Source organism: Eptesicus fuscus, chromosome 19, assembly GCF_027574615.1.
Source record: "Eptesicus fuscus isolate TK198812 chromosome 19, DD_ASM_mEF_20220401, whole genome shotgun sequence".
In the NCBI taxonomy this organism is placed as follows: Eukaryota; Metazoa; Chordata; class Mammalia; order Chiroptera; family Vespertilionidae; genus Eptesicus; species Eptesicus fuscus.
Window position 1 is genome coordinate 47,850,439 of NC_072491.1, and position 26,911 is coordinate 47,877,349.

At 39.5% G+C, this 26,911-nt stretch overlaps 1 protein-coding gene across 2 annotated transcripts in view; it reads left to right on the forward strand.

The window, feature by feature from the left end:
* Positions 1-404: 404 nt before the first annotated feature.
* Positions 405-26,911, forward strand: part of PRKDC (protein kinase, DNA-activated, catalytic subunit) — a 191,540-nt gene continuing 165,033 nt past the window's right edge. For both annotated transcript variants that reach the window (XM_054708417.1, XM_054708418.1), the window contains exons 1-21: positions 405-558; positions 2,282-2,358; positions 2,463-2,555; positions 4,320-4,394; positions 5,095-5,203; positions 5,615-5,727; positions 5,813-5,912; positions 10,831-10,886; positions 10,970-11,000; positions 11,791-11,948; positions 15,651-15,797; positions 17,427-17,591; positions 18,037-18,205; positions 18,569-18,618; positions 19,288-19,413; positions 20,920-21,072; positions 22,522-22,637; positions 22,967-23,126; positions 24,336-24,422; positions 25,086-25,205; positions 25,625-25,784. In XM_054708417.1, coding sequence (XP_054564392.1) covers positions 405-558; positions 2,282-2,358; positions 2,463-2,555; positions 4,320-4,394; positions 5,095-5,203; positions 5,615-5,727; positions 5,813-5,912; positions 10,831-10,886; positions 10,970-11,000; positions 11,791-11,948; positions 15,651-15,797; positions 17,427-17,591; positions 18,037-18,205; positions 18,569-18,618; positions 19,288-19,413; positions 20,920-21,072; positions 22,522-22,637; positions 22,967-23,126; positions 24,336-24,422; positions 25,086-25,205; positions 25,625-25,784 — 2,419 coding nt within the window. The remainder of the gene's footprint in view (positions 559-2,281; positions 2,359-2,462; positions 2,556-4,319; positions 4,395-5,094; positions 5,204-5,614; positions 5,728-5,812; positions 5,913-10,830; positions 10,887-10,969; positions 11,001-11,790; positions 11,949-15,650; positions 15,798-17,426; positions 17,592-18,036; positions 18,206-18,568; positions 18,619-19,287; positions 19,414-20,919; positions 21,073-22,521; positions 22,638-22,966; positions 23,127-24,335; positions 24,423-25,085; positions 25,206-25,624; positions 25,785-26,911) is intronic.

Here is a 26,911-nt window from a genome sequence, read left to right on the forward strand (position 1 = left end):
CCCACTCCGCGAGCCCCGCCCCGCGAGCCCCGCGAGCCCCGCCCTGCTCTGGGAACTCCTCCCCCACTCCGCGAGCCCCGCCCCGCGAGCCCCGCGAGCCCCGCCCCCGCCCCGCGAGCCCCGCCCCGCTCTGGGAACTCCGCCCCCGCCCCGTTCTGGGAACTCCGCGAGCCCCGCCCCCGCCCCGCGAGCCCCGCCCCGCTCTGGGAACTCCGCCCCCGCCCCGTTCTGGGAACTCCGCCCCCGCCCCGCGAGCCCCGCCCCGCTCTGGGAACTCCGCCCCCGCCCCGCGAGCCCCGCCCCGTTCTGGGAACTCCGCCCCCGCCCCGCGAGCCCGCCTCCCTGCGCCGCTACATTTCCGGCGGGGCTGCGAGAGCGCTCTCCGCGGGTCGAGGCTGGGCGTCATGGCCGACTCTGCAGGCGGCGTGCAGGGCTCCCTGCTGCAGCTGCAGGAGTCCTTGTCCGCTGCTGACCGTTGCGGCGCCGCGTTGGCCAGTCACCAGCTGATTCGGGGCCTGGGGCAGGAGTGCGTGCTGAGCGCCGGCCCCGCCGTGCTGGGTGGGTACCGTGCGGTGCCGGGTGCCGGGGCGGGGGGTGATGCCGGGTTTCAGAGGGGCGGCAGGTCCCCAGTCCAGCGTTTCTCCCACGGCGTTTGGAAGTCCAGGTGTTTGGCTGTGGGTCATCATACTTTGTGTAGTTTTGTATGAAAAGCGGTTAGTCATATGCTTTTCACACCAGAGGAAGCATTTTTAAACGAAAGGTTGGTGAAAATGCCCTAAATTTGCCAACCATTGCTATCAAAGTGGGAAGAAAGAACGAGAGCCAGGTATTTTCTTTCACCATAATTTGGCCTACACTCACCAGTTTCCAAACCTGTACATTTGTTGTTCCTACTTTTGAGAACCCATTACAGAAATATAACTGAAAAGTCATGCTGTTCTTTTAACTTTTTAGCAATGCCTGGATGAGAACTTTTTTCTTTGTAGTAAAAATGCTTTTCTTTAAAGCACTTAAAAAATACATCACTGCTTGGAAACGTCTGTGATATCCCTTTAAAAAAAGTACACAACTTCTCCATAGTGTGTCCTCTTAATGAAAAGAGGTGAGATTTTCTTCCTAAGAGGTCGTTGCTAAATGTAGTGGAGAAATAATGTAAACAACACCTTCAACAAGATGCTACAATAGTATCTGTATATTGTCAAGGATATATTAATGGGGAAAAAATTGAACAACTATCAGAATTAGGTAAAAAAATCTTCCAAGTTTACTCTGAATATTCAATGCATATCTTTTCACTTGAGAGATTATAGAGCAGTGTATTAGTTTTCTATCGCTGCTGTTAAATTGAGTGGTTTAAAGCAACACAGGTTTGTTAATATTACCGTTCTGTAATCAGAAGCCCACACCTGTCTCACCAAGCTAAAGCAAAGGTATCAGGAGAGCCACTTTACTTTTTTTGAAAAAATTATTGATTAAGGTGTTACCTATGTGTCCTTATTCCCCCATTACCCCCCATCCCTCCCACTCATGCCCTCACCCCCCTGGTGTCTGTGTCCACTGGTTAGGCTTATATGCATGCATACATGTCCTTTGGTTGATCTCTCCCCCTTACCCCCACCCTCCGCTACCTTCCCTCTGAGGTTTGATGGTCTGATCGATGTTTCTCTGTCTCTGGATCTGTTTTTGTTCACCAGTTTTGAGCCACTTTGCTTTTTGAAGGCTGTTTGGGAGATTTTGTTTTATTTTTCACTCAGGTTTTTAAGCAGAATTCAGGTCCTTGTCGGTGTAGTCCTGAGGTCCCTTTTTTCTTGTTGACATTTCCTTGCTTCTGGAAGCCACCCACATCTCTTGTGTCACTGGCCCCCTCCCTCCACCTTGACAGCCAGTAATGGGGGGTCAGGTAACTCTCATGCTAGGAATCTCTCCTGCTCTTGTCTTCCCGTGTCTCCTCTTCCTCCCTCCATGGGTGAGGACTCTCTCATGTGATTACATTGGGCCCACCAGGGAATGCAGGATTATCTCCCCATTTTAAGGTCAGTTGATTAATTTGCCACCTTGATTTCCTTTCCGCCTGTAAAGTTAGTAAATTTACAGCTGTGACATATCCACCCATCCCGGTGGGATATCTAGAATTTTGTTTTCCTTGCCGACACACATCAGCCTTAGGTTAGCATATTATCACTTAAAAAGGTGAACTGAGAAACATGCAATCCCTTTAGGGTGGGTTTATGGAGTGCTCCTTGGTCTCTCTCTTACCTCTTTTTTTTTTTTTTTGGTCCAGCATTACAGACTTCCTTAGTCTTTTCCAAAGATTTCGGTTTGCTTGTATTTGTTCGGAAATCACTTAGCATTGATGAAGTAAGTTGAACATTTTCATTTTGCTTTCCTTGCATATTCCTTTATGTTGAAGTGACTCATAATCCTACTCGGATTTACTCCAATGTGTATTTCTTTTTTTATAGTTTCGTGATTGTCGAGAAGAGGTCCTAAAATTTTTATGTATTTTCTTAGAAAAAATTGGCCAGAAGATCACACCTTATTCTCTTGATATTAAGGTAAGGAAGAGAAAACATAGCTCATTATATACCAATATTCATTTTAATTTATGGTGTAAGTTCAACTTGGATTTTTATTTGATTTCCGTCTTTTTATTTCTGCTTGATTGTGTTTTTAGATTTAATAAGCTAAGGCCATTGTCAAGAACTATTTGATAACTTTTTTTTACATAGGATCAGTAAAGCCTTTATAAAAAGTAAAAATAAGTTGTATTTTTGAATTGTGGGGAGATCTCAGAATACTTTTTTTTAATATATTTTTTTATTGATTTCAGAGAGGAAGGGCCAGGGACAGAGAGATAGAGACTTCAATGATGAGAGAGAATCATTGATTGGCTGCCTCCTGCACGCCCCCTACTGAGGACTGAGCCCACAACCCGGGCATGTGCCCTTGACCGGAATCGTACCTGGGACCTTTCAGTCCACAGGCTGACACTCTATCCACTGAGCCAAACCAGCCAGGGCTCTCAGAATACTTTAAAAAACAATTTTAAAGAATTTTTCCCACAGGTCTGATTCATATTTCCTATAGTTCATGTTCTCTTTGACAACAATCTGAAAAGTTTGTCTGTTTTATGCCTCCCACTCTCTTTCAACCTGCCTTCCCTAAGTTTTCCTCATAACCAACTAAGGAACTAGTAATCATAAATTAAGTTGTTCTTTATTAGACTTATTTATGCTTTCAACAAGTTCCACGTGTTGAGGTAAGTTGTTTTTATTTGTCCCAATTTGCTTCTTGTTCTTGGATGCTCAGTGTTGATGTATTTAGTTTATGGTAATTTATAGGAAGTTATCTTATATAATAAAAGCCCAGCAACCAAATGGCATAATGACCAGTTGACCAGTTGCTATGACACGCACTGACCACCAGGCTTCCTTAGTCTTTTCCAAAGACTCAACGCAGGAGCTGCCCCCGGTGGTCAGTGCACTCCCACAGTGGGAGCACTGCTCTCCACAGCCACTCAGAGGGCGGGTCCACAGCCACTTGGCTGACGGGAATGAGCAGTGCTCCCACAGTGGGCTGATCCCCGAAGACCACGCCCCCCCACCAGTGTTTGAATCCCGTGCACTGGGCCTCTAGTAAATTTTAAGTAGCTCTAATATAGAAAATGTTTTTTAATGATTTATCAGTCTTTTTATAGCAGGTTTTGATTTTATTCTCTTTTGACTTCTAATCTTTCTCGATTGGAATCTTAATATTTAAAAACATTGTCTCAAGGGTAGGAGTAACATTTATAGAGTACTTTATAGTTTACAAAGTTCTTTAATGTATAGTTTGCCACTTAATATTTACCAAATCTATGTTATACTTCATCTCTCTAGTTTACAAGTTAAGAAACTCACCCCTGTCTTGGAGCTAGGTTGCCTCCTTCCAAAGCTCCTGCTTTTTTCATTGCACTGTACTATAGAGTCCCAGCCATTCTTCTCTGAATTGCTTTAGTTATTTTTTTGTTTTTCATTCTTTCTTTCTTGATATATGGCAACAAGTGTTGTGGGAAATACAGAAAGAGGAATAACTTTAACTTTTTTACTTTTATCCTGCTGAGGTTTCCATTGGCTTTGTTATTTTGGTTATTAATATTATTACTATTGCATATTGCATCAGTGTTTTCAGTAATTTTAATTCTGTATTTTTATATACTCTAATGTTATTTTTAAGGGCTGAATAATAAATTGTGTTATGGCACATATTGGTATTACTCTTCTCAGAGATCTAGTTTTATATCTTATTGATTTTTTGGTATGTCTCCTTTTAAAACCTAGAATACTTGTACCAGTGTTTATACGAAGGATAAAGCTGCTAAATGTAAGATTCCAGCCCTAGAACTTCTTATTAAGGTAATTTTATATTTCTAAGTACATGCATTCTATATTAAACATATAACTTAAGAAACTGAAAATGGGAATTTCGGGTTAGAGATATTGGAGGATAGGCTCAAGTGACATTGCTGTGTGGATAAAATGCACGTTTTCCCATCATCACCCAGCAGTACTTTGGTATTTCTTACTCAGACTCTTCTAGGTAGCAAAAGAAGTATTTGGAGAGAGAATGAAGGGGGAAAATAATTAAGACACTTACTGCTCCTCCACTACTTTCATTACCCTTTCTCTTAAAATTACTAAGAATTCCAAAAATATATCTCATTGTATCTTTGAGTTTTTTCCTAGAACCCTACCATGAGAATGGGTCTGTATATTGCATTTAAGTAGTCATTGGGACTCTCTTTCACTTGTTTCTCTCTCTTAGATGGATCTCTCTTTTTGCATCTCTATTTGGGTCTTGTTGGTCCATAAGTGCTTAGTCATGTTCCTGGTTTCTTGGAAAGTAAAATTAAGTTTACACCCTATTCCCCTTTGTAACTCCCCTCTGTTCTTATATCACCACCTTAGCCCCTACCTACCAAATAATCTGAGAGGCCAAGCATAAATCCCCTAGAGACACATGATTCTGGAACTTTGCTGTATACATACTGACTTAGGTAGTTGATGCCTTTTCATTATTTTCCTCTTGAGCCAATGCTTATTTGTATTTTTTCAGTTACTTCAGACTTTGAGAAGTTCTAGACTCATGGATGAATTTAGAGTTGGGGAATTATTTAGCAAATTCTATGGAGAACTTGCATTGAAAACAAAAATACCAGATACAGGTGAGATGCATTTAAATGTTATTTTAAAAAGTTAACATTAAAAGTTATTAGTATAAAACTTAGGTTTGTCTCTGTCAAGGTATTTATATGTTTTATGGATGATTCCTTTTTTGCTGAAAATAAACCAAAATGAAAACATACAAAAACAATGTGTAAAGACTTCTACTTATAAAAACTTTAATCTTTATAAAATGATTTCTTTAAATATAAATCTCACAACACATGTCAAATGTAATTTGTTTATGACATTAGATTTGCATAAAACTTATCAGGAAATATTCTAGTACATAAAACTAGATTTTTGTATGTTTTGCTTTGAACTAAACATCCTCTCATTTTCTTATTTGTAAATTTTTGTTATTTATCTAAATGTTATTTTAGATCTTTATTTACCTAAAATTTATTTTTCAGTTTTAGAAAAAATATATGAGCTCTTAGGAGTATTAGGGGAAGTTCATCCTAGTGAGATGATAAATAATTCAGAAAAACTGTTCCGGGCTTTTCTGGGTGAGCTTAAGACTCAGGTATGTAAACTTTATGATATTCTGTTTCCATAGATTTGGTTGTATTTTTCTTTTTTATTGTATCTTCTTAAAACTTTCCTTTTAGATGACATCAACAGTAAGAGAGCCCAAACTACCTGTTGTAGCAGGATGTTTGAAGGGATTGTCATCACTTATGTGCAACTTCACTAAATCCATGGAAGAAGGTATTGCTTGACTTCACTTGGTTCTTTGTTTATTCAGAAATTGTAGGTCTAAAATAAATTGCCCATTTATTTTTTGAACTTTAAAACCAATTTTGGATTTACATGCAGTTGTGAAAAATAATACAGAGAGATTATGTATGTTCTTCACCCAGTTTCGGCTAGTGATATAGTATAATAGCGCAACCAACATATTGACTTTGAAAAGATCTACCAACCTTGTTCAGGTTTCACTAGTTTTATGTGCATACACTTTTGTATCTGGATTTAGTTCTGTGCAGTTTTATCATGTGTAGACTTGTGTATGCACCCCCACAGTCAAGATACTAAACAGTCCATCACCACAAGGATCCTTCCTGCTAACCTTTTATAGCCACATTCACCTCTCTTTCTCCCCCTTTCCTACTGTAACCATAACTTATCTGTCTTCATCTTGAATTTTGTTATTTCCAGATTATATAAATGCACTCATAGTATGTAACTTTTTGTGGCTGGCTTATTTCACTTAGCATAATGTCTTTAAGGTTCATCCATGTTGTAATATGTGTCAGAATTTCCTTTTTAATGCTAATACTCAATTTTATGAGTATATATACTACATTTTTTTAACCCATTCATATATCAGTGGACACTGGGATTGCTACTACACTTTGACTATCCTACATAATAAAAGGTTAATATGCAAAATGACCAAATGGCGGAACAACTGTTGCTATGATGTGCACTGATCACCAGGGGGCAGACACTCAATGCAGGAGCTGCCCCCTGGTGGTCAGTGTGCTCTCTCAGGGGGAGTGCTGCTAAGCCAGAAGCTGGGCTCACGGTTGGCGTGACGGGAGCCTCTCTCGCCTCTGCGGCAGTGCTAAGGATGTCTGACTGCTGGCTTAGCTCTCAGTTGGACATCCCTGAGGGCTCCTGGACTGCGAGAGGGCGCAGGCCGGGCTGAGGGACCCTCCGAGTGCACTAATCTCGTGCACCTGGCCTCTAGTTGTGAATAAAGCTGCTGGAAAATGGGTATGCAGATATCTGTTGGAGTCCCTGCTTTCGTTTTTAAAATATTTTTTTATTGATTTCAGAGAGAAAGGGAGAGGGAGGGAGAGATAGAAACATTAATGATGAGAGAGAATCATTGATAGGCTGCCTCCTGCACACCCCCCTCTGGGGATTGAGCCCAAAACCTGGGCATGTGCCCTGATCAGTGATTGAACTGTGACCTCCTGGTTCATAGGTTGACCCTCAACTAATGAGCCTCGCTGGCTGGGCATGGATATTTTTTTCATTGATCTCTATCTCCTTTTTTATCTGTTAAAGTTCTCACTGAGTTCATTGCACAATCTTATAAAAAGTATTTTGAGCCCAACCAGCATGGCTCACGGGTTGAGCATTGGTCTAAGAACCAGGAGGTCACAGTTCAATTTCCGGTCAGGGCACATGACAGTTGTATGAATGTTTCCTTGTAGGTAACTAACTGCTTTTCTCTTGCTGCTTTTAAGATTCTCTCTTTGTCTTTAATCATTGGCATTTTAATTATGATCTGTCTTGGTGTGGGCCTCTTTGGGTTCCTCTTATTTGGAACTTGTAAGTCCATTTCTTTCACCAGGTAGAACAAATTTTCTCTCATAATTTCTTCAAATAGGTTTTCAGTATCTTTCTCTCTTGGCTTTTTGGCACCCCCATAATGAGAATGTTGGTACACTTGAAGTTGTCCCAGAGGCTCCTTATACTATCTTCATATTTTTGGATTCTTTTTTCTTTTTGCTCTTCTGATTAGGTGTTTTTTACTTCCTCATATTTCAAATTGTTGATTTGATTCTCAGAATTCTCTACTCTATTGTTGAATTCCTGTAAGTTATTCTTTATTTTAGTTAGTATATGCTTAATTTTTGACTGGTCCTTTTTCATGTCTTTGATTTTCTCACTGAGATCCTTGAATGTCTCCTAAATCCCTTGAGGATCTTTTTGAGTCCCTTAAAGCTCTCATTAAGATTCTTTTTTAATTTTAATTTTATTTTATATAGATTTTTTTATAGAGAGGAAGGGAGAGGGATAGAGAGTTAGAAACATGAATGAGAGAGAAACTGAGAGAGAAACATGGATGGGCTGCCTCCTGCACACCCCCTACTGGGGATGTGCCCGCAACCAAGGAACATGCCCCTGACCGGAATCAAACCTGGGATCCTTCAGTCTGCAGGCTGACGCTCTATCCACTGAGCCAAACCGGTTAGGGCTCATTAAGATTCTTGAGCAACCTTATAAACATTGTTTTTAATTCTGTATCCAGTAATTTGCTTACTTCCATTTCATTTATTTCTCTTTCTGGAGATTTCTTCTTTTTTTTTCATCTATGACATATTTATTTGTCTCCTCATTTTGGCTGCTTCCCTATGTTTGTTCCTCTGTATTAGGTGGAGCTGCTATGTCTCCTGGCCTTGTATAATAGGTGTCCTGTAGGGCCCATTGGCTCAGCCTCCCCAGGCCCCTGAGCTGGGCACTCTAGGTGCCCCCTCTGTGGGTTGTGCGCACAGTCTTGTAGTTGAGCCTTGATTGCTATTGGCCTCACTGGGAGGAGTTGACCTCCAGGCCAATTGGCTGTGAGGACCAGCTGCCACTACAGTGGAAGAGCTGCTGTGCACCTCTATGGAGCGGGACTTGCTTTAGGGGAGCTTTGGTGTTCACTGAGTCTGCCCCTTGAGTGTGGTGCTTGTGGATGTGTAGAGTTTTAATCTGTTATGATCTGAAGCTGTCCAGCGGGTGCACTGGCTCTAGGGCTTCCAGGGAGCTGCAAAATCAGCCACTGCCTGGGGCCACCTGGCAGGAGCTACCAAGCGATCTGCAGATGGCTGATACTTGTATTGGGCTTGGAGGTACCCAGATGAGGGTAAGCTGTGAATCAAGGCAGGCTGGTGCTAGTGCTGGGCCTTGGGCCTCTTATTGATAGGTATGGGGCACGCTGATGCTAGATGCTGCTTGTTTAAGAGATTTTAGGAAAGTCTGAGCCCTGAGCCAGGACAGGCTATACATATGGAAAACCATCTGCAGATTGCTTGGATAGGGCTGCAAGTTGGCTGTGGTGGAGTCTCATGGAATCACCAGGGCAGAGCAAACAGTGTGGGCCAGGCTGATGGAAACTCGGATATGGCTGCCAGTCCACTCTGTGGTGGGGGAGGTCTCAGCATAGGAACAGGGACCCCTGTGAGCACCTCTGTCTGGGAGAAAGCTGTCCCCGAGTTCCTACCCTGACGCCAGACAGTCCAGTTCCTCCTTGTATGTCTTTGGTTTCCCCAATGCCCCTGCCAAGCGCTGGAGCTCAGAGGGAGCAGGACCATGCAAATTAGTTTGTCGGCCTTTTAAGAGGGACTGCCTGAATCTGGTTTTTAAGCTGGGTGGGATAAATACCAGATTGATTAAAGTGGAGAGGACCAGATTTCAGGCAGAAACCTGGAACCTATGGAACATCCAAGCTTAGATGTTTACTGTGCTGTTGCATGTGTAAAACCGGATGTTGCAGGAGAAATTAGACTTCAAGATACAAATTAGAAAGTCTTCAATGTAGAGATAATATGTAAAGCTATGAGTGTGAGTAAGATTAGCTAAAGAGCTAGAGTAGAGAGACTAAGGCAAGGATGTAAGGAGAATCTCAACGGGGGAGTGTGGTACTGCCTCACTCTGGGAGGGGTCTGAATGCAAAGAAACCAGAGTGGCAGAGTGGGTCCGGCTCAACAAGGGCAGCTTCAGTTGATGCTCGTAGAGGAAGCAGTCCATGAGAAAGGAGAGATGGGCACAGGAGAGTGGACAGGGGAAGCAAAGCCTGGGAGAAGGCATGGAGCTGAGAGGCGTTCATTCCTGCTACTGCAAGCTCAGGCCCTTGAATCCCTGGACTCCACTATGTTCACAAAGCTCACTCATTCTAGACCAGCTGTGCACTGACTAGTGCCTGGTGCCCTGTCTGCACACTTCTGTGTACACTGTTACTTTCTATTGAATGACCTTTTCCCCAATTAGTATCTGATCTTTTAGGTCCAACTCAGGTGCTACCTTGCCTATAAAGCCTGTCTTGAATACTCACTGCCAGAAGAAATATTTCCTTGTTTTGTATGCCAAAGTAGCTTTTTTTTGGTATGTCTTTTATGGCATTATCCTCCATACATGCCAACGTTTCTCTCTGACCCCTTCACCCTCTATCACATCTGGGCTGTGTTTTCAAATACATCAATCCTGGCAATCAAAGCACACAATTCTTGAACCTTTGCTGTTTGCAATTCACTGTTACAGGAGCAGAGAACTCAGTGATGAATAAAGCATGATTTCTGCCCAGCTGCAGTGATTACTCTTGGGAGACAATTATACAAATAACTGTGATGTCAATCAGGCCAGGATTAGAGCCTCAGAGTATAATTGGTTGCCTGTTTTACCTTCCCTTTTAGATAATAAAATATGATCTTTGACCTTACTATTAAGGTCAAAGATCATATTATATTATAATTATAATTCCCATAATTAGTTGGCTTATACTATGTGTAGAATAAATGCTTGGGAATATTGGGAAAATAATAATGTGTTTGGCCTTCTTTAATTCTCCAATCATCTCTAAAAGAAAGTGTATAGTGACCCTTTTTACAGATTAGAACACTGAGGAGCAGAGATTACCTAACAGTTTGCAAGTAAGTTGAAATATAAACTTATGTCTTTATTATTTCAGGTTTTCTTCTTACTTTACTAAAATAATAATTGTGCAGTAATACTAACTTGCAGCTCTCTAGCTGAATTTGATAGAGTTGTTATTCCTGAATTTATAAGAGACTGCTGGGGTTAATATAGATGTCAAGCTCTCTGAAACAAAGTTGTTACTTGTAAAGTCATTTGTGAGGTTTGTCAGATGATAATGTTATGATATATAACAGAGCTTCTTTTCTTTCCCCAGATCCCCAGACTTCAAGGGAGATTTTTGATTTTGCATTAAAGGCAATTCATCCTCAGGTGAGATTAATATTATTTGAATTCTTTTACAGTTCAGACTTGTGATTGTTAAACATTGATGGTAGTTTTGTTTTTTTTAATAGATTGATCTGAAGAGATATGCAGTGCCCTTAGGTAAGATTCTATATTTAATGAAGTAGAATAATTTGTTACTAAATTAATGTCTTCAGTAAACTTTTACTTAAACTACAATGAAAGTAAATGTGGCTCTAGGGCTGATGCCTGGATGCTCTGAGCCTGAGGCTGACATGCCATAAGCAGTTGGTCTAAGGGAAGAGAGAGGAGAGGAGAGAAGTGGGGAGGGCAGAGAAGGAGAAGGTAAAGTAGGTTAGGAGACGAGGGAGGGGAAGTTTTGGGGGACTTTGTGTTTACCACAAATTTTGGTTGAGATCGTCACACCTAGATTACATGATTTAAAAAAATTACTTCAGAGCATAATTTAGGGGATACAGATGGTTTGCTCCTACTTCTGAGCTTTATGGGTAATTGGCGAAATCATGGACCTGTTGATTAAAGTGGAAGTTAGCGGCATTTGAACCCTGATCAGGACCTTAGGGCAGTGGTCGGCAAACTCATTAGTTAACAGAGCCAAATATCAAAAGTACAACGATTGAAATTTCTTTTGAGAGCCATATTTTTTAAACTTAAACTTCTTCTAATGCCACTTCTTCAAAATAGACTTGTCCAGGCCTTGGTATTTTGTGGAAAAGCTACACTCAAGGGGCCAAAGAGCCGCATGTGGCTCGTGAGCCGCAGTTTGCCGATCACGGCCTTAGGGCATTATAGTGTAATGATACGGGGTCTTCATGGATAGTTTTAATTTTGACATGTACTGAAGCCTTCTTGGTTCTTTGTTGTGCATTTTGTGGTCCTATTTTAAATACAATGATATTTGCATTTGCAGCTGGCTTATGCTTATTTACCCTGCACGCATCTCAATTTAGCACCTGCCTTCTGGACAACTACGTTTCTTTATTTGAAGTGATGTCAAAATGGTGTAGCCACACACACATAGAATTGAAAAAAGCTGCACATTCAGCTCTGGACTCTTTTCTGAAACAGGTACTAAAATTCAACTATCATTTAAACATTTTTTTCTATGCAAAAAAATTAAATTCCAATCTTGTGTATAACACATTTGAAAAATAAGTGCAAGTTGATTCATTAGCTTCTGTAGTATTTAAAGGAAAAAAGCTTGGTTATTAATCAGTCATCTGGATAACAGCAGGGTTGAAAGAAAGCTAGGAAGATACCAGATGTGATCAGGGCCTCAGAGTCGATTCTTCAGAAGTGGTGATGCGGGGGGGAGGAAAGAATGGCTAGAATGTCTGGCCTTTTTTGAGTCAGAGAGATCCAGGTGGGGAGGAGGAAACACATCTCCCTAGAGGTGAGGGTCAGCTGTTAAATACAGTGCTTGTGTTTGTGTTTGTGTTACTTTAAGAACTGGGAGAGCGCATTTGCCCTTGGGTGTTTCCTGCCTATTGATTGCAGAGAGAGGGACAGATAGAAACATCCACAAGGGAGAAATATTGATCAGCTGTCTCCTGATCGCCTCCTACCAGGGATTGAACCCACAACTCGGGCATGTGCCCTGACTGTGAATTGAACCGGCAACCTCCTGGTTGGATTGATGTTCAACCACTGAGCCACACCAGCTGGGCTGGCGTTTTCCATCTAGATAGAATGTGGTTGAGCCTCCAAGTTTAGAAACATGTCTCAGTTGGCTAAAGAGAATGTGCTTGGGATTGCGGCTTAGAGCAGCAGTTGCTAACCTTTTACCTCACGGACCACCAGTGTTCCACGGATCACCGGTTGGCGACCGCTGGTTTAGAGCATCTAAAGGTGTCTGGAAATACCTGCTGTTCAGCCTGGCTGCTACAGAATTAGATTGCTTAGGTTGGCTCTGAAGGAAAAGTGAAGGGTCACAATAAAAGTTTTGTTGGGAGCAATGTTATAAGTGGTAGTTAAATTTGAATGTTATAAGTGGTAGTTAAATTCACATGAAGACCAATTTGAACTTTGGCACAGATAGTTTTCCATTGTAGGGGTATATCATGGTTTGTTTATGGATATTACATGGTTTCCAGTTTGGAGCTGTTTTAAATGAAATAGCAAAGAACATTTGTGACCAAGTATTTTTGTGGACATATGTTTTCATTTCTCTTGAGTAAAAACCTAGAAGTGGAGTTGCTGTGTCACATGGTTTTTCTTATAAACTTTATAGGAAACTCCTGAACTCTTCTCCAAGCTAGTTGCACCATTTTACATTTTCACCGGCAATGCATGATCATTTCAGTCACCCCACATCCTTATAAACATCTGGTATTGTAGGTCTTTTTAATTTTAGCCCTTTTAAAAAATATTTTATTGTCCAGGGAATTTCACATATCTTCACTTTCCCAACCATTTGCATATTAGCTCTTTATTATATAGGATTATATATATGAGCCAAAATATTTTTACCTATTCTCTACTATTTGATAATTATTTCAAAGTTTTTGCTACTATAAATAAAACTTTTGGGTAAAAATGCATAAGAAGTGTGTTTGTTGAAAGTACAAAAAATTAGAAAAAATTTAAATTCATAAACATAGTATATTCATAAAATGATAAAGGGTTTTTTACCAGCATATCATGCTTTTATTTTTTATTTTTTAAATTAAATCTTTGTTGTTGGAAGTATTAAATGTGTCTCTTTTTTCCTACATTGACCTCTTCTAGCCTACCCTCTGCCCAAGGCCTTTACTGCCCCAGTGTCTGTGTCCATGGGTTATGCATATATGCATACAAGTTCATTGGTTGATCTCTTCCCAGCCACCACCCCCCACCTTCCTTCTGAGATTCCGCATTCTGTTCCATGCTTCTATGTCTCTGGATCTATTTTGTTCATCAGTTTATTTTGTTCATTAGATTCCACAAATGAGTGAGATCTTGTGATACTTTATTCAGTTATTAAGTAAGATGGTATTTGGCCCCAGCTGGTTTGGCTCAGTGGGTAGAGCGTCAAGCCTGCGGACTGAAGGGTCCCAGGTTTGATTCCTGCAAAGGGCACATTCCTGGGTTGTGGGCTCGATCCCCACTAGGGGGTGTGAAGAAGGCAGCCGATCGGTGATTCTCTCTTATCATTGATTTCTCTCTCTCTCCTGCTCCCTTCCTCTCTGAAATCAATAAAAATATATTTGAAAAACAAAAGATGGTATTTGTTTACTTTTTGAGGAACATATTCATGATATGTTTATGGAAAAAGGAATTAAGAAGCAGTATGTGTGCTATACCTTTCTTCCAAAATAAAGTTCCCTGGAGGACATATGCTAAGACCTGTGGGACTTTGTGTGGGATTGGGGCATGGAAATGAAAGGTGGATATCCTTTTTCTGCCTTTGATAGTTTTCTAGAGTCTTTTCATTCTTGTCTTGGAAGTCTTTGTGCTGAAATTAGAATGCTTTTTTGAACATTTATGGTCTTGCATTTAGGCTGTTGTCAGTTTGGTAGATAGTGATGTACTTGCTTCTCAAAATACTTTTTTCCCTTGCCTCACCTAACTTATTTAAGCCTTAGTTTGTGGCTTTGAAAAAAAAAAGTATACATATATTTTTGTTAATCATCACTCAAGGATATTTTTCCATTGAGTTTTAGGGAAAGTGGAAGAGAGAGGGAAAGACAGAGGGAAACATTGATGTGAGAGAAACACGTCGATTGGTTGCCTCCAGTGCAAGATCTGACCAGGGCTAGGCTGGGGAGGAGCTTGCAACCAAGGTACGTGCCCTTGACCAGAATCGAACCTGGGACTCTTTGGTCTGCAGGCCGACGCTCTATCCACTGAACCAAACTGGCTAAGGCAAAAAATACATAGTTTTTATTGATTTCAAGATAGGAAGGGAGAGGGAGAGAGAGGTAGAAACATCAATGATGAGAATCATTACTAGTAATCGGCTGCCTCCTGCACACCCCACACTGGGGATCAAGCCCATATCTGGCTTGTGCCCTGACTGGGAATTGAACCATGACCTCCTGGTTCATAGGTCAATGCTCAAACTATGAGCTAAGCCAGCGGGCATAAAGATATTTTTTCCCATTGATTTTTAGAGAGAGTAGAAGAGAGAGGGAAAGACAGAGAGAAATATTGGTGTGAGAGAAACACATTGATTGGTTGCCTCCTGCACAAGCTCTAACCAGGGCCCCAGGCTGGGGAGGAACCTGCAACTGAGGTATGTGCCCTTGACCGGAATCGAACCTGGGACGCTTTGGGACGAAGGCTGATGCTTTATCCAAACCGGCTAGGGCAGTTTGTGGCTTATTTTTTTTGAAAAATGAGATGCCTTGTCTTTCTGATTATTAGTTCTGAACTTTATTTTGAGTTGCTGATTTCTGAACTTGCTGGCCAATTGGGCATGCACAACTCTGTGTAGATTGTCCTATGTTCCACAGATGAGCTCTAAACATGATTTCTGCTTCATCAGAAAGCCTTCATTCAAAACTTTTTTCTTTTGTTCATATGTCTTCCAGCATTTCTTTGGTCTCTTTCAGTTCCATTCTCTTGGAAAAATACATTACATATAATAAAGCCTTGTTTAAGGGAGTGTCTTTTCTGAACTTAATGGAGACTAAGCAAATTGAATCAGTGATTCTTTATGAGCAAAAGTGGTTGTATGGGACTATAACACACTAATTATTTCTACTTAACCAATTCTAGCCAGAACATTTGTATAGATTACTTTGTTTTGCCATTTTATATTTTTAAAAAGTAAATATTATGCAATTGCAGGTTTCTTTTCTGGTGGCAAAAGATGCAGAAATGCATAAAAGTAAGCTGCAGTACTTTATGGAACAATTCTATGGAATCATCAGGAACATGGATTCAAGCAGCAAGGATTTATCCATTGCGATTCGTGGATATGGACTTTTTGCAGGAGTATGGATCATTACTTTTCTCTTAACATTTTAGTTTTATTGGGAGTGTTTAAAGAAATATAATTTACTGCATTTTTAAAGTATGTCATACTTTAGATAATTTTGTTGTTATTTGCTTTACTGTTAACTTTTAAAAAATATTTTTATTGATTTTAGTGAGAAAGGGAGAGAGAGAGAGAGAGAGAGAGAGATAGAAAGATAGAAACATCAATGATGTGAGAGAATCACACCTCCTGCACAACTGACACTAGGGTAGGGATTGAGCCCACAACCTGGGCATGTGCCCTCACCGGAATCAAACCAAAACATCAATTTAGGTGTGAAGACTAGAAGCGGCATATGTTTTTTCACTGTGCTATGCTGCCTCTTTTTTATGAAGTAAAATTGTCATTGATGGTACTCAACATTATAAAAATAGAAATTCTAATTACAGAAGGAGCTATATCTTCACTAATAAAAGAGTAACATGCAAGTTGATCATACCGTTGCGACGCCCACCAGCCAATCAGGAGTGTGTATGCAAATCAACCCAACAAAGATGGCGGGTTAATTTGCATGTGCAGGCGCCAAGCCAGGGCAGGACACTTGCGTCATTGCCACGGTGACAACGCAGGCGTTCCACACCGCCCCAACCGCTCTGGGCCTCTGGGCAGCGTGGGAAGGCGGAAAGGCGGCTCCAGCTGGAGCAAAGGCAGTGCTGGCAGCCAGGGGAAGGAAGGCCCATTCTTGCACGAATCTTCGTGCATCGGGCCTCTAGTATAAGAATAATGACAATAGCCATAGTTATTTCCCTCTTAGTGGATCTCTGTGACTTCTCTTTTATGGAGAAAATCACTTGCTGCCTCTCTTTCTACAGATTTATCCTTCAGTGTTTACTTCCTTGTTTCAGAGAACGAGAGCTCCTTTTTCAGTCTTCCACTATTACTATTCATTTCATGCTGATACTTCCTCATTTGCTTCCATTTGTCTTTGTTAGCTCCTTTAAAATACTTAGGACAGAAGAAACAATATGTAATGAGGCTCAGAGGTAAACGAGAGCATGGAATTTTGAACTGAACTTCATGGTCTAACCAACTTCAACTTATGCAATGTAGTTAGATATGTTCACAGAGTAACTAGAGCATGCTAGACAAGGAAGACAGGAGAGAGGCTCTAAAAGAGAAATTAGTGAGATCCTTAAGGAGGCTGGGTAGATCTGAAGCCTAAAGAAGCCTTTGGAAAATCTGAAGCTGGGGAGTAGCATTATCAGATCTGTGAGTTGTAAAGATGGCCTACAGTGTTCAGTGTGGAGTGGTTGTGTATTCCAATTTGAATGTAGTTGTCAGTCTCTTCTGGGTGACTAGCCTCCTGGGGACTGGGACTGCATCTTTTTTGTCTTTGATACCTACTATCGAAACGGTGTCTAGAATATAGTTGAAAATCTAGATGCTTTGTGTATGAAAAATTATTTAGAATGTATTTACAGATTGTTTAAAACATTTTTGTAAGATATACTGTATTTTATATCTCTGTTCTCCATTAAAAAGCTTTTTAATATTTAGTTTATAATCATGGTGTAATAACACACCTTAAATATCATTATTTTGATATTGATAAGATTGATAAAGATTTCTATTTACCTTTGCTAAAGCCTTGCAAGGTCATAAATGCAAAAGATGTTGACTTCATGTACGTAGAGCTCATTCAGCGCTGCAAGCAGCTGTTCCTCACCCAGATGGACACTATTGATGACCACATTTACCAGATGCCAAGCTTCCTCCAGTCTATTGCAAGTGTCTTGCTTTACCTGGATACAGTAAGTGGAATAATTAGTTACAGTGAACATAACTTATTTAATCTCAGTTCTTCAATCACTTGATGGAATTGTGTGAACAGGCCCCGTTATGATTAGTGACATTTTTAATTAGTATTTGGTGTCAGTGGAATTATAGTCATGAAACTTCACTTTTTGTTACCCATAGCAGGAAAAATGATTTGTTACTCTTTCTGCCTTTCTAAAAGGTTAATTAAGATTGCTGCTTGGGATAGAATTTCATCTTAAGTATCATTCAGACAGTTTTTCTCTGATTTTTAAAAATGTAATCACAGTAATGTTAAATTTATTGGTAGATGTAGATAACAAACCACGGTTTTCATTGATCTAATAGTGTCTAATGGGTTGTATTACTTTGAATATTTGTGTTATTCCATATTTATTCATTTCCTTCCCTAACTTTTAGTTTGCTATCCATTTCTGATAGGTCCCTGAGGTGTATACTTCAGTTTTGGAACATCTCCTGGTGATACAGATAGACAGTTTCCCACAGTATAGTCCAAAAATGCAGTTGTTATGTTGTAAAGCCATAGTGAAAGTTTTCCTAGCCTTAGCAGAAAAAGGACCAGTTCTCTGGAATTGCATTAATACTGTGGGTAAGTTTGGAATTCACCTTTGTTTTCATGATAATGAATAATGAACACTTACCATGTTTTATGATATAGATGAAGAACATCAGGTTGCCAAATTCTTTTGTATCTTTTGACGTCTCTTAGAGAACTCCATATATTTTGGTGGACCAAAATCTCCTTTTTCTATGCTTTTTTAAAATATTTTTTTCTCTTCCTTGTGCTTCTGAATCTGAATAGTACACGTTTTAAAATTAAAGATTTTAACAAACTTAGAGAAAAATATTGGGAAGTAAAGTTATGTTAAAAAAAAGAATGACTATCATTTTTGTTGTTTGGTTGTATTTTTCATTGTTTATTTCATTTTTGTTTTCGTTTTCTTTTTTTCAGTGCATCAGAGTTTAATCAGAATATGTTCTAAAGCAGTGATCCTTCAAAAGGTAAATTCTGAATCTAATGTTTTGAAAATTAGTCCTTCGTCACTGAAGGTTAGAAATGTTGCTGGACTTTGTAATATATAAAAGTGGCCCTTTTTATTATTAGCCATGCTGTACAATTTGGAAAGTTAGGATCAATAGCTCTATATTTTTTTCAGGTGAATAAACTCCTAAGCTATGAAGTTCCTTAAACATATATTTACTGTTATATACAACTTTTTACAAAAAGGGAATGTTTTTTTTCTCTTGAAATTTTAAAGGTGTATTATGGAACACATCTTACTTGACTTGAAGTTACAGGAAATAGGATGAGAGGAGAGATAGGCCTGTATAAGAAAGTGAGGTAAATGCCTTATAACACATCCCATGGATATTGTTTTTGAAATATTAGCACATGACTATTTTAGTCCCAGTGAGAAGAATCCTGTTTTCAGCTTGCCTTTTTGTTACGCTTTCATAATGTATTATCTTCTTCAATCATACTATAGTCTCCTACTGGTAGCTGATTTGGCTTAGAAAATCCTGAAAAACACACAAATTAATTGGGAGAAATGCTTTGATAAGGATTGGCCTGAATCTTATTTATTGCTATGTACCTAGCATTTGCTACTGGCAGCAATGCTTATTTTGTGACTTCATTGGTAAATGTTGGTGTGACGTCTTCCTGTCCAGGGTGCTGAGTCTGAATTGGAAGACCATCGTGCCTCAGGGGAAGTCAGAACTGGCAAATGGAAAGTGCCCACATACAAAGACTATTTGGATCTTTTTAGAAATCTTCTGAACTGTGACCAGATGATGGTAAAAATGACAACTTTAGTCATAAAATACCCTTGTTCCTCTGTATTATGTGCATAGTTTATACACTTAAGAATTATTTATTTCAGAATTCTATTTTTTTCTGACTTTCAGTCGTTTATATAAAAAGTACTACAAGTAATAAAAAATCAAAACAGTGTAAGTTAGGATAAAATGAAACCAGAAAAAGGTAAATTAAAGGGAACAAAATTATTGGTGGTCAGTGCAGTGGAAGAATATTTCAGGAAAAAAAAAAAGTGATCAGAAGCTTTTAATCTCTCTGCAAATTAAAGGCCAAAGGAAGAAATGGGCTAGCTACCTTTGCTTCCAGGGTCGAGTAGTAAGAGGATAGAGGAAAAAACCCAATGTGACTATCCCCCCATAGTTTCTCTGGTGAGATAGGCTCTCCTTTGGAGTTTTGGGTGCCTGGTTAGCCTCCGCTGCCATTGCCACCACCACCACAGCAGGATTGCCTGGAAGCTGAAGGCATTAGAGAATAAAAATGGGCTTTCCTCCTCTGAAAAAAAAAAAAGAGCTAAATTATAGAGAACTCATTTAAAATTAATTACTGAGTTCATGTTTTAGCTTTAAGTATTAGTGTGATATAGTTGATGCTGTTTTTCTTTCTAATTCAACCAAAAATATAATAGAGCTATTCTCTTCTTCTTTGTTAAAGATGAAGATAAATCCAATTGACCTAGTAGGTATGAAGGTGATTGGTGCACAGCTATTATTTATATCATCTGTGATTAGAGTAATGCCTCCTGCCTGATACATTTCTAGCAGATGTTTTAAAGCCAGGTTCTGGCCACCATTTTAACATAGACTGACAAAGCATTAACAGACTAGAAAAAACAATTTTTGGCAATAGATGATTTCTATCCTGTGACAAATCGCAGGAGTTTTTAGTTGTTTTCTTATTGAGGTAAAATAGCAGTGTTAGTAATTTTACCTAAAACATTTTTTTCTTATATGATGTTAGATAGCCTTATATTGAGGTTAAGTTCCATAGAATATTTGACTGAGTTTTTATTCAGTAATTGGCCTATGTTTTTGAAATGGTAGAATAGTTTCACTTTTAGAGAAATGATAGATGATGCTTTTAAATCCATTCTGAGGGTAGATATATATATTTATCTAGATACATGTATATGTGTATATACATATGGTATGTGTGTATAGTATATAAGTGTATACACACAAACACACAAATTAATTGGGAGAAATGCTTTGATAAGGATTGGCCTGAATCTTCTTATTTATTACTATGTACCTAGTATTTGCTACATGACTGTATAATAATATTATCTGACCAAAATGATATTGTCCTAATAACTTAGGAAGGTGTCTACAATTTGAGCTTGTAAACTTCCAGATAAGTCTGTTACAGTTTATACAGCATTTTCCATAATACCTAAAATGCATGTACATCTTTATATATTTTAATGCATATTTATGACTGATTTTGATACTTTTATGGACAAAATTTTGTTTATAATTTTTTTAAAGGATTCTGTTTTAGCAGATGAAACATTTTTCTTTGTGAATTCCTCCCTTCAAAGACTGAATCGCTTGCTATATGATGAATTTGTAAAATCTGTTTTGAAGATTATTGACAAATTGGATCTTACACTAAAAAAACAGAATGTTGGAGAACAAGAGGTTAGAATTTTTGTCACTACTAATTTCACATCGTTTTTATACCAACTCACTTTGTAGGTATAGCACATTTGTAGAGTATGTAGGAAATTGGTTTCTTCCACATTAATGTATATTGTTGATACTTTTGTAATAGCTTAATGTGTAGCAAATGTTACCACTAGATTTTTCAAAAGTAAGTAATTTATGTGTTTAATATGTTAAAAGAATTTTTGTGTGAAACGTTGTGTACTTGGCTTGTTTTATTATTTGTTCCTTAGCAACAGTAAAACGTCAAATCGTATTTTGTGCAGAGGTGACTTTGTAGTAGGATAAGGAAACCTGGTATTCCTCTTCTTTATAGCCAAGGAAACTCCAAATTCAGGTGCACAGTATTAAATTTGTTCTTAAGATAGTAGAATATAGACCATAGTCAGGAAAGGACTGTTGTCTGTACCCAGTTTTCATGGCTTTAGACAGTTAGCTGGAAGTTGCTCTGCTCTTATTTGAGGAGTTTTAGCTACAAAACACTATGGTGGGCCCAGTGATTTTTTTTTTTTTTTAGACTAGATTATGCTTGTTAGAGTTAGTGTATATGTGTGATGCTGCAAGTTATGTAAGAGATAATGGGGAGGATATGCAGAGGATAATAAAACAGAAAAAGGCCATTTGTCACATTGACTTAATAGTGCTGGTAATGTTCAAATTTTTATGCTGGTTGATGGGGACACCAATGTGTGTTTTATTGCTTTTTATGCTTTGTGTATGTCTGAAATAATTTCAGCCTGAATTTGATAACACAAACTCATTGTGTAACTTACGAGTAAGTTACTATTACTTAATACTGTTAATTATTCCTGTTTCTTAGTTTGAAACTTCCGAGTCCATTATTATTGATGCTTTCTATAAACTTTAAGTTTGGAAATTCTGCCTCTGTCATGGCATCATTGCTAGCTCCTTTAACAAATGATACTCCTCCCTTTGTATTTTTGTATCCGTATCAATTTTTTATCACTTCCCATATATCCTTTTAAAAGAAAAGATGTAGTGTTGTTTTTTTTTTTTTGTTTTTTTACAGAGAGGAAGGGAGAGGGATAGAGAGTTAGAAACATCGATGAGAGAGAAACATCAATGAGAGAGAAACATCGATCAGCTGCCTCCAGCACACCTCCTACTGGGGATGTGCCCGCAACCAAAGTACATGCCCTTGACCGGAATCGAACCCGGGACCCTTGAGTCCGCAGGCCGACGCTCTATCCACTGAGCCAAACCGGTTAGGGCAAGATGTAGTGTTTTCTGTGAGTTGTATCATTTTTCTCAAATTGTAAGCTTTAAGGACTCATCTTTACTTTTCTCACTTTTGCATTCCTTCCTTATACCATCAGACCTTGGCAGTGAGGTCAGTTGGTCAGTTATATGTTGAATGAATGTGTGATTGACTGGTATAATGTTTGTTTTGGTACAATTTTTAAGGATGAAAATGAACCCACTGGTGTTTGGGTGATCCCGACTTCAGATCCAGCAGCTAATTTGTATCCTGCTAAACCTAAAGATTTTTCAGCTTTCATTAACCTGGTGGAATTTTGCAGGTATTTTGTTTAAATTCTGATTATTTAAGAGAGAAAATTGTCAGTTATTGGCTATAATATAGGAAAAATTCTTATATCGCTATAAGAAATAAAATAGCAAAAGACTTACAATCTAAATTGCTTCTATGAATTGTTAAAATATTCTAAATGTACTATTATTTTTATATTTAAAAGACCCTCAAGTAGGAAACAAAAAGGATTGTAGATATACCTAAAAATATTATATAATGGAATTGTAAACCTTTTAATTATGTGCCTTATAATTTCAAAGCGGAATAAAAATAGTATGACAAAAATTTCTGCATTAAGGTTTTAATTTGATTTTACAGAGAGATTCTTCCTGAGAAACATGTAGAATTTTTTGAGCCCTGGCTATACTCATTTGCATACGAATTAATATGTCAGTGTACACGGTTGCCACTCATTAGTGGTTTCTACAAATTGCTTTCTATTGCTGTGAGTAATGCTAAGAAAATAAAGTATTTTGAGGTAAGTGTTTTTGCAGGACATTGAATATGCCTGTGTTTTTAAAATTAGATTGCATGTGTCTGTATAAATATTATAAAAGTATGAGATTGTAGCATATTGCACTTTAAAGTCTAATTTTATTACCTGTATTTTTAGAAACTGATAATGTGAGTGGCAATTGGATGACACTTAAAAAAGTTAACTAATAGTATTTTCTGTTCTGATTTACAAGCACCTGGCTAATTGTGTTAGATTAACAGAGGTTCTTTTTATGAAGATTTTTAAATTTTATTTTAATATTTTGTGGGTGTTTTTTTTTTTAGAGAGAGAAATGAAGAGAGAGAGAAAAAAATAAAACACATTGATGTGAGAGAGAAACATCAATTGGTTGTTTCCCGCACGCACCCCGACTGGGGATTGAACCCACAACCTGGGCATGTGCCCGGAAATCAACTAGTGACCTTTTGGGAAGACGCTCAACCAATTGAGCCACACGGGCTAGGGCATAACAGAGGTTCTTTTTTTTTTTTTTTATTATATTTTTATGGATTTCAGAGAGGAAGGGAGAGGGGGAGAGAGAGAGAGAAACATCAGAGAGAATCATTGATCAGCTAGCTGCCTCCTGCACACTTCCTACTAGGAATTGAGCCCAAAGTCCAGGCATGTGCCTGATCTGGAATCAAACTGTGAGCTTCTGATTCATAGGTCGACGCTCAACCTCCGAGCCACACCAGCTGGGCCATAACAGAGGTTCTTAAAGTGTGGGCCTACGCCAGCAGCCCAGTATTACTTGGGACATCTCATGCCCTCTCCAGGCTTATGGGAAATTCTCAGGGCAGCGCTCAGCAGTTTGTGCTAACAGGCCACTCAGGTGGCCACTCAAGTGGTTAGTGAAGTTTGAGTATAATTGGATTAGTGCACCTAAGGCTTAAGTCATTCATGAGTATTCTGACTTGTTAATTATAGGATGAGCTGGTCTCATTGCTCATAAGTGTATGTATTGGAAGATGGGGAAAGGGGAATGGACTTAGCCAACCCTGTGGCTCTTGACCAGCCATCCACCTCCCACTCATACCGTTTCTCACTGGCCTCTGCCTGCCCATCTGCATGAAACCTTGGCAAAGTGAATAGGAGTTCACCTCTCAGAAGAAAGGAGGGGAATTACTGGGCTTAGGACACAGAAATATCTGGTTATTTCTCACTGTACTAAGTTACTCTTTTATTCAACAGGGAGTTGGTCCTAAGAGTCAGAAACAGTCTCCTGAGAACCCAGAAAAGTATTCTTGCTTCGCTTTATTTGCAAAATTTGGTAAAGAGGTAATTTTAAAATGATTCATCCAGTGGGTTTTTAAAAAATGGGCTTTTAAAAAATGAATGTATGTTAAAAAAATGTTAGTTTTCATAAATGATCTAATTACTTAAAAATTGGTTTGTTTTATTCAGATCCAGATTAAAGGATTAAGAAACAAACAGGGCAAACCATTATGCTTCAAAAGTCCCTTGAGTTTTTCTTAAAATAATTTGTGTGATGGAAATTCAAAATAAATAGATTCTTTAGCTTTTCCATGTAATGGGATTTAATTACTTCAAATAAACTTTTCCTAGAGATCAGTCTTTAATTTGAAAATGAACATGGCCATGTCAAATAAAGGCTGCATTATCATTTTTCATATTTGAGAATAGGTAACTTCTTTAGTTGATTTCAAAGCATAGGCTCTATTCAGGTGTACATCATTGTCTTTCTCTTCTTTTTAAAAAAAATCTTTATTGTTGAAAGTATTACATAGGTTCTCCTCCCCCCACCCCATTAACTTCTTCCAGCCAGCTCCCACCCACCCAGCCCCCCAGGCCCATATATGCATAGCCCCATTCTCTGTGTCCATGGGTTATGCATATATGATTACAAGTTCATTGGTTAATCTCTTCCCACCCAACCTCCTCTGCCTTCCCTCTGAGGTTTTTCTCTTCTTTCTTTTTAAGGTATCAGTTAAAATGAAGCAATACAAAGATGAACTTTTGGCCTCCTGTTTGACCTTTATTCTATCCCTGCCACATGACATCATTGAACTTGATGTTAGAGCCTACGTTCCCGCATTGCAGGTAGATGCATTCATTGTCTTGAGCAAATCAATTTCATATACATATGAATTCCTAGAAAACATGGAAATATCCAGGTCTTTTCATAGCAGTCACAGTAGATGCTTGCTAATAGACACTCCTGGTGTAAGTTCTACTTCTGCTACTTAGTAGTTTTGGGACTTGGAACACTTGTCTTGTCCTCTCTGAGCTTCCCTTATAGGTGGATGTGTTGAAAGTCTGCAGCATGTCACCAACCATATAGACTAGTGGTGCTGGGTTTTCTAATAATGACCTGGGATGCACCCACTTACCTCCAGCAGGGTCTCACATTCTGGCTATAGAAAGGCTTATTTATTAGAAACCATAATTAATTGGTGGTGTTTTTTTTCTTTAAATCTTAAATTACTGCGTCTGTTTACTATGTTTGTATTGACATATAGATGGCTTTTAAACTGGGCCTGAGCTATCCCCCCCTGGCAGAAGCAGGCCTGCGTGCCCTAGAAGAATGGTCGGCTTACATCAGTAAACAAGTAATTCAGCCTTATTATAAGGACATTCTCCCTAGTCTGGATGGGTATTTGAAAACTTCAGCCTTATCAGGTAAGGTTTAAAAGAATTATGTGTAGCAAATAAGAGGGCAATATAATAATTTTAATAGGACTACTATTTGTAGTTTTGCAATTTCTGAAATATGAACCCAACGTAGTCAAAATATATTTGATTGTTATTTTTGTAATCTCTCCAATTCATTTCAGTATAATTGGGACATGGGAAATATAACTGAGGCATTAGACTTATTCATTTTATTCACTTATATTCTGCTAAGCTTTATAACATCTTTAAGAGCAAGAACTTATCTTAAATATCTTGAACTCCTTATAGCTTTTGGTTCACTGCCTTATAAAAAACTAGAGGCCCGATGCATGAAATTCGTGCAAGGCGCTTGGCCCTCACAGCCTCAGTGGCTTGCCTCAGCCCTCACAGCTGCAGCATCTTGCCTTGGTCCTTGTAGCTGCGGCTTCGTCCAGAAGGTTGTTCAGAAGGATGTTGGGAAGGTTGTTTGGCTGTCTGGTCTAATTAGCATATTATGCTTTTATTATAGATTATTATAGACTAGAGGCCCAGTGCACGAAATTTGTGCATGGGGGGGTCCCCTCAGCCCAGCCTGCACCCTCTCCAATCCCGGACCCCTTGGGTATAGGGCCTAAACCTGCAGTTGGACATCCCTCTCACAATCCTGGACTGCTGGCTCCTAATCGCTCACCTGCCTGCCTGGCTGGTCACCCCTAACTGCCCCCCCCATCAGCCTGGTCTCCCCTAGCTGCCCCCCGCTGCTGGCCAGGTCACCCCAACTGCCCCCCTCTGCTAGCCTGGTTGCCCCTAACTGTCCCCCTATGCTGACCTGGTTGCCCCCAACTGCCCCCCGCCCCCGCTGGCTTAGTTGTCCCTCACTGCTCCCCCTGCCAGCCTAATCGCCCCCAACTGCCCCCTCTGCCGGCCTGGTCGCCCTCAACTCTCTCCCCCCCCCCTCCCCGCTGGCCTGGTTGCCTCTTACTGCCCTCCCCTGCCAGCCTGGTCGCCCCCACCTGCCCCCCCGTCAGCCTGGTCACCCCCAACTACCCCCCATGCTGGCCTGGTCGCGCCCAACTACCCCCCTCCCCTGCCAGCCTGGTTGTCCCACGCAGCCTGCTTGTTCAGTCGTTTGGTCGTCCCTCACTAACCTCCCT